Below are 9,418 nucleotides of genomic sequence, written 5' to 3'. Positions count from 1 at the left end.
ATATTGAAAACATCAACATGGTTAAATAAAAAGGACAGCAATATATCCAAAAATGTAGAAAATTGTGGGGATTATTTACTCAGCAGTTAATTTATTCTCATAAAAAAGATTCAGTTTCAATTTGTCATGTATAAACATCTTTATAGACAATAAGCAATGCTTGCTTTGTAAACACATAAATAAACATCCTAACATTGGGACTAGGATCCTTCAAAAGACCACACACTATTCTCAGGAAGCAATGCTGTGGCCAGTTGCTAAATAGAAGAGTTCCCATACCTTAAGGGGTTGGTGGAATTAAGTGAAATCCAGAGAGAGAAAGATATGCATCAGGTACAGGTTAAAAATCGTTATGATTGAAGAACATACTACTCTATAATATTCAAATATGAAAGCAGAATAAATGTGTATACATATAAAATATATGGATTTCTACATATATAAAAATATACATGTAGTGGTAGAAAATTTTGTTTTCAAAGTTGTCTGCACAGAGCTGTTTATTTCGGTAACTACAATGATTATAGAATTACTGTTAAGAAGAGATTTATTGTTTGCTGATGAAAAAACACTGATTACTTTATTTGTTCTTGTGGGCAGGCAGGGCAAGACATCTTTAAATAGTCTCGTGAAGAGGGAAATTACATCCCTCCTCTTTTCAAAATAGTCTGAAAAACAAAGCACCAGAATTTGATCACCAACTGTAGCAACTGATCCGGAAGGAGGATTGAGATGCACCATGGATTCAGAGAACAGTGAGGTCAAAGACGGGTTTTGTAATTGGAAAAGTTGTCCCACAGTACTCTGTCTTGGGAAAAGTATGGCCACCTCTATGTGTCCATGATTTTCTCTCAGCAATGGTCTATAGTCAGGCCATTCTAGACCCCAGAGAAAGACAGAGGCACAGGGACCCCTAAACAATCTAAGGATGCTCATGGAGCCAAGATAGGAAGAAGGCCAAAACAGAAGGCAAAGCATGATGGCTGAGGTCTGAGATGAAGGATCTAGGCAAGGGGACTGGATGCAGAGGCAAGATTCTAGCTTCCAGAAGCCCTAGGCAGGCAAAGCCTCATTGTAAAAACCTGGTCTGACTGGGCCCTAGTTATTGGCAAGAACTCAGGAATTGGACAGAAATTCTGAGGTCAGACACTCCAGAATGTAGGGTGGACTGGACCTTTGGGTCGGGTTGTTGGCTCTATTGCTGAAGGGTAGAGGCCTGACTCAAAGTTACACTATGTGGTTAAGTCAGAGGTAGACAAGGGGGTCTCTGGACAGAGGTAATCTCTGGCCAGAGACAGTACTCGGCACCCCAGTGCTTTTCTTGTTTTTAGGAATAAATTCAAACACGAGACAGAAAATAATAATAAAAGAAGATGAGGATTTATTTGTAGGAAGCAATACACTCAGAGAGGACCTGAGTGGGCAACTCGGTTGGCTGAGACCGAACCAAGAGCTCCAATACTTGGGAGTTTAGAGGCTTTATCCCTCTAGGCTGGAACTCCCCTTTGCAAGGAGCAAGTCACCCCCTCCCTCGTGTCTCAAAAAAAAAAAGTATCTTTAAGCTACAAGGCTCCTTCATGTAGGTGCTATGCCACCAGTTAGACCACATTCTGGAGGGGCTCTCAATCCTTCCTGCTCAATGGATCGGGACCTCCATTGTCTATTTCCAGTTTGTCATCTCACACTTACTTCCTCCAAGCCCCAGCTGCCTCTCCCAGCTCATACTTTTCTATGTGCCTACTCTAACAGTTTATTCATTGTGTTATGGAGTGTGGCAAGGAAGGAGATGTTGAGCGTGTGGGCCCCGGAGCCAGTCAGTTGGGCATTCATTCCTGGCTTCAGCACTTCCCAGTGGTCTGACCTTCGGCAAGTCACTTAACCTCTCTGTGTCTCAGTTGCCTCACCGGAAGGATGCTTTGAGGATCAAATGAGATGATACATTCCATCTTCTTTGCACAGCCCCGCCACCCAGTACATGCTGGATGCTTGCTGAACCTTCTTATTATGACTAACCTACAAACTCCATGCTTCACCCACTGCTTCTCAAACTAACCTCTGGGTGCCGGTACCTGTTCCCTCTGTGGTGTCAATCCCTTTTCATCTTTCACATGTCAGTTCAGACACATTACTGGTGGGGTCTGGGACTTTCCTCCCAGACCATTTGGGAAGGGTGAGGTGTTCTCCTTTTGTGCTCAGGCAGCACCTGCACTTTTCTTATCCTGCATTTTAATAGTCGTTTCCCTCTGTGCATCCCCCATTGGACTCAAAGCTCTCCGTGTTTGGATTTCATAGCCACTGCTGCATCAGCAGTGCTGGCAAGGACTAGAAGCTCATTAAATGTTGATTAAATGAGTATATGGTGAGAGACCTCAGACGTAGATCCCTTTGGAGAGCCATAATCTGAAAGGATTTCTCTGTTACAGCTTAATTTGGGCCTGGTAATTGGAGAGCCAGAACTAGAAGATCTGAGGTCCCATTCAGAAGGTGGCAATGAAATTCACTCCTGTGTGAATTCCTGTCTACCTCCTGGTAGAACATCTTTCATGTTGAGGGTCTGCTGCACCGCCTCCGAGCTGCTGTGGCATCACCATCTTCCGCAGTCTAGCTGGAGCGAACATGCCTGGAGAATGCTCAGTGAACATCAGCAGGCACAGCATTCTAGGAAGGACAGTGTGTGCGCATCTGTGTGTATGCATGTGAGCATGGCTATGCAAGTCACTGCTTCTGAGTATTCAGAAGCTTTTCTCTTATTTTTATTTATTTATTTTTTACATTCTTGTCTTAGTGAGAAAAACAATATATAAACTCTAACCACTACCTCCTGGAATCAGGTTGGGCCCTTGAAGACTGAGACACCTGGAAAGTTGGACTTAGAAGTCACAGGGGCTAGGCTAAACTGTGGCCCCTCTTCTTCCTTCAGGCTCTTCTCACTGTTTGGAGAATGTCGAAGTCTTCTCCAAGCAGTCTGCTGTGAAAATTTACCACAGATTGAGATCCCTAAAGCAATAGATATCATCTCCCAGTTTCATAGGGTTAGTGATACAGGCATAGCTTACATAGATCTTTTGCTCACGGTCTCAAGAGTCTGCAATAAAGGTGTTTAGTCGACTGTCTTTCTTTCTGGAGTCCAGGTTCTCTGGCAGGCCCAGGTGGTTGTTGACAGAATTCTGTTCCTTGTGGATGTAGGACTGAGATCCCTACTTTCTTGCTGGCTGTTCTCAGCTCCTACTGTCCACCTCGGTTTCTTGCCAGGATGCTCCTCTCTCCCAGGTCCTCTCTCAACATGACAGCTTACTTCTTCAAAGCCAGCAGGGAGGCTCTTGCTTGAGTCTGATAATATGGAGTCTTATATAACAATACACCCATGGAAGTGGCAGCCCATCACTTTTGCCGTATTCTGTTGGTTGTAAGTCACAAGTTCTGCCCATACGGGTGGGGAGGAAATCATATAAGAATCTGACTCACTGAGAGTCACCTTTGGATGTGTCTACCCCAGGAATCAGAGAATATTCTGAAACCCCTAATACCACTGCTTAAGCACTTGCAGAACTTTCTACAAATCCCTCCAAGCTTACAGGTGGCAGAGATCATTTTGAATGAGGAAAGTGAATCAGTAACCAAGAGAAAGTGATAATTGGAGTCAGAAAAATGGCCAGCTGTCTTCTCCTAACCTCTCAACCAGAAACAAGCAAACAAACAATCAAAGAAACAACAACAAAAACTGTAGCCACATGTACGTATTGTGTGCTTGGAGAGCTGGAACAGAGTTCGGTGGGGTTTGACCCTCCGGCCAGCTGTCTTCTCCTAACCTCTCAACCAGAAACAAACAAACAAACAACAACAAAAACTGTAGCCACACGTACGTATTGTGTGCTTGGAGAGCTGGAGCAGAGTTCGGTGGGGTTTGACCCTCATTAGACATTTGGGTTAGAAACCCCTATTCTCAACTCATTATCAAGAGGAGTGCAATTGAGAGTCACTTTGCTGATATTATCACTTGGGTCACCATTGCTGTTAGTTAGTTAGTTTGTTCAATAAGGAAAAATATCCAAAAGACCTCCTGCTCCTGGGCTCCTATAGCAGCTAGAGCCAGTTCCTATTCTCCTGATTGCTGGGTGTTCTGAGGGGCCAGCAGAGCCCATAAGGAGCTGGAACATGTGTGTATGTGTGGAGGTGGCAAGTGAGGGTTAATGCCGTTCATGGTCCATTGCTGAGGGGCTGTGTAAAGATGGGGTTGGGTAGCAAGGCTAGTCTTTCAGCAGGCCCCATTCCCACTTTTTCTCCTCTTTTATCCATTATATATACTTCAAAAGACCCTCATGTTTTATTGTAAAGTTATTTCCCAGAAAACCAAACCAAATTAGTAAAAGCTATTGAAACTTCTGGACCAAATTCAAGTGTCCTGATATAAGAGATGAGAAAAGGGGTCAGTACATGTGGAATAGTTAGTGGGAAAAATAGCAAAAAAGAGAACTGTGTAAGGTCTATGCCTATTCACATGGGGACAAAGCATTACCATTTGGGAATCTGAGAGGACTATCCATGCACCACTCAGTCATTTAAATACCAGAAAGGATGAAATTTCAAGTGAAAGATTGAATCTGTAGCAGCATCAATGTTTGGCAAATCAGCTCTCTGGCCCGTGTGCTGAAAGGGAGGGTTGTATCTCTTGCAGGATCGTCAACTATAGAGTTTTTTTGCCATATATGGTATCCTTTTGAGTTGGACTGAATATCACATCACTCTGACCAATTTTGGCTTGTTCACAGCATAAAGTTGAGCTTGGTGTATTTGATGCTGAGGCCCTGGGAAAACTCAAATTTCATTAAGTGGCCCTTCAATGTTCTTCCTTGTGTCTCAGGAAACTGTGTAAAAAGGTGCAGACCAAGAGAGACATTTGGCTGATTTATAGAGTTTTTGCCACATACGGTATCCTTTTGAGTTGGACTGAATAGCACATCACTCTGACCAATTTTGGCTTGTTCACAGCATAAAGTTGAGCTTGGTGTATTTGATGCTGAGGCCCTGGGAAAACTCAAATTTCATTAAGTGGCCCTTCAATGTTCTTCCTTGTGTCTCAGGAAACTGTGTAAAAAGGTGCAGACCAAGAGAAACATTTGGCTGATTTTTTAAAAATTCTTTTAAATTTAATATTATTGTGTAATAGTGTCAGATATTTACAGCACAGTGGTTAGTTTGCAAAGTGTTCTCCCAGATATTCCCAGTACCCAACAGGCACCATACATAGTTATTACAATACTAGAGGCCCGGTGCATGAAATTCATGCACTCGGGGTGGAGGGTCCCTCAACCCGGCCTGCGCCCTCTCGCAGTCCAGGCGGGGAGCAGGCCTAAGCCGTCAGTCGAACATCCTTAGCACTGCCGCAGAGGCAGGAGAGGCTCCTGTCACTGCCGCTGTGCTCACCAGCCATGAACCCAGCTCAGGGCTTCTGGCTGAGCGGTGCTCCCAGAAGTGCACTAACCACCAGGGGGCAGCTCCTGCGTTGAGTGTCTGCCCCCTGGCGGTCAGTGCACGACATAGTGACCAGTTGTTCTGCCGTTTGGTCGATTTGCATATTAGACTTTTATTATATAAGATTATTGGCTATATTTCCTATGCTATACTTTATATCCCCATGAGATATTTTGTAACTCTCAATCCTGTACTTTTCAATCCCTTCACATTTTTCATCCAGGGTGATTTGATGGGATGGTAAAAAGGGGGTAGGCTGTGGAGTGGGGATAGCTTCTGAGACATGGGGATGCTACAGTAGGTAACACAAATGATCTCTTCCTGAATCGTGGGTGCTGTTGAGGGCTGGGCTGGTCAAGCAGGTTCAGTTGAGACTCAGGAAGAGTGGCTTAGTGGGATGAAGCCAGACATTAGACCGAAGCAAAAGGCTTGTCAGCATTGCTGACCAGACTGCTTGGGCATGTCTTTACCAGCTGCAGTTCGTGGCATTTGGGTGACACTCTATAAAGCTTTCACATATATAGCAGTCAAGTAGTTCTAGGATCTGGGACAGCCCAGGATCAGCTACCACTGAAGCCCTCATTGCTGAGTGTGACTGCTTTTCCCTCTTGGGCAGGGCAGCTCTGACCCAGAGCTTGACCCAATCTGGGCAAATGTGAGGACCAAAAGAATTAAGCACAGTAATGAATTATAAGCTATTGAACAAAATAAAAATTCATGAGTCCATACCAATGAGCTAATAAATAAATGTAGGAAATTTATGCTTCTTTTTTTACATGAGACTGTAGAAGAAAAATGAAGAGATATAAACCTTCTTAAATTAACTTCTGAAGACTTTCACTGACTCTCTGGAATTTCTATGTCATTTGGCATTTTACAGGAAATGTATTATGTTCCTTTCTTCACAAGCTTCCATGAAAGTACATTTTCATGTTATCCAAGCCAGATTTATTGAGACATCCAGAGTGTGATGACTTTGGGACAATTACCTTGTAGTTACTCCACTGAGATTGAATGAAAATTTGCCATGGTTTCAGACAACTCTTTTGGACCATGTCCAGTTTTAATAATGCAGTTGCCAAGGAACATTTCCTAAAGGAAAAAAGACAAGAACATCAGCAGAATACAACTATATAAAAACAAAGTTAAAAGATTGTGTGTAGAAAGGATGCTAAGGGTCAACCTTTAAGATCACAAAAGCAATACTTTCAAGTTGGAAGTTGAAACATGGTTTTTAGAGTTTCCCATGGTACCGTATATTTCTGTTTGTATTGAAAAATGTTTAACGTTATTCTGCTAATCCCAATTCTGCTAGAATTGAACATTTTAGATTCTTACTATTAATACTATGTTTGCATAATACTTCATCTTTTTTTCAGAGACTTTCACATTTATGATCTCATTTGAGTGCCTCTGTGGCTTGTTCAATGGCCTTTTCATTAAATCACATCACCTCTCCACTAACTTTTTCATTCCTCTTGTGACTGAAAAGTACACCTCAATTGTTACCATAAATAATTCTAAGTTTTATTATTGTGCTGGATGGAATATTGATTATTGAGTAAAAAGGCTTAACCATTTGAAGATGGCATACAATACAAATTTAGATCTACTTTCTACAAATTTATGTCTGTGCTGTCCAGGTTTGCTAGCATATTAGAGCTGTCCCTTCAGCAATAGCTTTATGCTTGCTGACCCTGAAACCGTGTAAGCTGAATTCAAATAAACTCTATAACAGTGGAGGGTGCATGTGCTCACATTGACACTCCTTTTTTATGTTTTGGTAAACTTGAAGACTGTAATAAAAAACATCAAATGTTGTAGCATAATAAATAAGAACACTATGAAAATGTATAAAATAGAACAAGGTAACATTCAAGACAACTAAATTCTTTCAATCATAGATCATTCTTTGCAGACAGCTCAAAGAATCCTGTATGTGTTGCAGACTTTTATATTACTTGACTATGCAATGTATTGGCAGAAGATGAGCTCTGCCAACCCTAATATTTAGGACATGCAGTTCCCTTAATGGGGGATGTGAATGGGGAGGAAAAGTCACTAATCCATTTTAATAATAATGTTCTAATTTTATCATGGGTTTACATAGCTTTTAAAAAAGTAAAGAGAAATGACTAAACTGCATGTCAGTCATATATTATCATTGCCTAAGTATTGGTTTTATAATAAATGCTACCCAAGAACAACCTCAATTTTGCAAAATAATTCTGTATATTTCAAGTGGAAACCAAAATGTGGGTGGGTTTTAAGTCTGAGTTCATTGGCTCGCAATATCAAAGAATGAAGTCATGGACAAAAACAGCGGAACCAAGTTTATTGAGAGAAGCCAGTCCTGGAACAGGTGCAGCTGGGGTTCCCAGAGCAGGCCAGTGTCCAGAGCTTAAAGCCTATTAGTCCATGTGTAGAGTCCCACATGGCTTATGCATATCTCCTGTGCAAGAGGGGGGTGTGGGGGAGGAAGGAGGAAGTGCATGTGCTTTTTTGTTTATATGCTTGTTAGTTCCTGATTGGCCTAAGCAACATTCTTGGGATTGGTTTATATGCCTTAGCATCTTATGATTGGTTATCTGCAAGCTGCCTGTCTTAGCAATATCTACACATTGTAAAGTTCATGCCTTTGGCCCATGTCTCTTCAAAATGACTCTACAACCCCAAAATTTTAAACTCACTTATACAAGATGCCAAGCCCACAGAACACAGAGGAAGAACATGGTAGGCTATGGAGCAAACTTTCCTTTAGAGGAAATGAAAAGTCACAAAAGTGTTAATTTCGGTCATAAGATAAAACATTATTAAGGACCACTTTGATGTTGTAACAACTTAATGTTGTAAAGTAGGCTGGCCTTGTAAAATATGGAAATACAAATGCCTTGTCCTCCGGACAGCAGCATCAATTTATTTATGGATTAACTGTTACAGTTGTTAAAAAACAAAATTCAAACAAGTAAATTTGAAAATTTAATTGGCTTTATGAAGCAATTAATGAATTGGACAGCATCCCATGTCCATTACAGAAGGGTGCTCAGATGAACTGTACAAAATAGGTTATTATAGGAAGCAGGGTAAGGTAAAGGAGCTATTAACAAAAGAAAAGAAAGGGTTATTTTTAGATCAGGACTTCTTTGAGGGGGAAGGGAACAGCCAGGGTGTTGTTGTTGTTTTTTTATCATGCAAATTATTTCTTTTTATGGGATATAGACAGGGCCCATGTGACAGATGGCCTCTCTGGTGTTGAACAGAAAATTCCAAACTGGTTGATTAAGATTATATCTCTGTGAGAGGTTGAAACAGCAATTAGGTCAGGTATTAAATCTAGGTTTTGTATCATGGGCTTTATTACAAGTGGTGCCATTTGGGGCTTATAGTTTTCTCTTTACCATTTAATTTTGTGATGTCACTCTCTAATGTGATCTTATAGGTATCTTGTTTTCTATATTCCCTAATGTCATATCTCCTGATTTATGTTTTTATGAAACTTTATCATAAATGGATTGTGAACCTCAGAAAACTTAAATCAGATTAGTTTTTCTCCTAATATATGTATAGCCTCCTGCATGATGTTATCTCTTCAATTTAATTTCCACAGAGATATAACTAAGGTGAAGAAAATGAACCTATAGTAACAGTGGTTTTGATTTACATATAAAGACTGATTTAAAATAAAAGTATTAATTAATAATACTTGAAAGAAAAAGAAATGCTATTGTGCATTTTACTGAAGCTTAATATTGTAAACTAGAGGCCCAGTGCACAAAAATTTGTGCACTCAGGGGGGAGATGGGGTCCCTCAGCCCGGCCTGTGCCCTCTCACAGTCTGGGACTCCTCGGGAGATAACGACCTGCTGGCTTAGGCCTGCTCCCGGGTGGCAGAGGGCAGGCCCAATCACTAGGTGCAGCCCCTGGTCAGGCTCAGAGCAGGGCCGAT

General features: G+C 41.5%; 2 protein-coding genes across 3 annotated transcripts in view; both read left to right on the top strand.

Moving 5' to 3' along the window:
• Nucleotides 1–9,418, top strand: part of MGAT4C (MGAT4 family, member C) — a 776,551-nt gene that overhangs the window by 512,608 nt on the left and 254,525 nt on the right. The gene's annotated exons all lie outside the window — the stretch shown is intronic.
• Nucleotides 1–9,418, top strand: part of PSMG4 (proteasome (prosome, macropain) assembly chaperone 4) — a 34,367-nt gene that overhangs the window by 2,427 nt on the left and 22,522 nt on the right. Inside the window, 1 exon segment of the mRNA XM_005882987.2 lies at nucleotides 2,921–3,096. Coding sequence (XP_005883049.1) covers nucleotides 2,921–3,096 — 176 coding nt within the window.

The sequence above is a fragment of the Myotis brandtii genome, unplaced genomic scaffold, assembly GCF_000412655.1.
Source record: "Myotis brandtii unplaced genomic scaffold, ASM41265v1 scaffold745, whole genome shotgun sequence".
Classification (NCBI taxonomy): Eukaryota; Metazoa; Chordata; class Mammalia; order Chiroptera; family Vespertilionidae; genus Myotis; species Myotis brandtii.
Note: the sequence above shows the minus strand (reverse complement) of the source record. Positions and strands in the feature narration are given on the sequence as shown.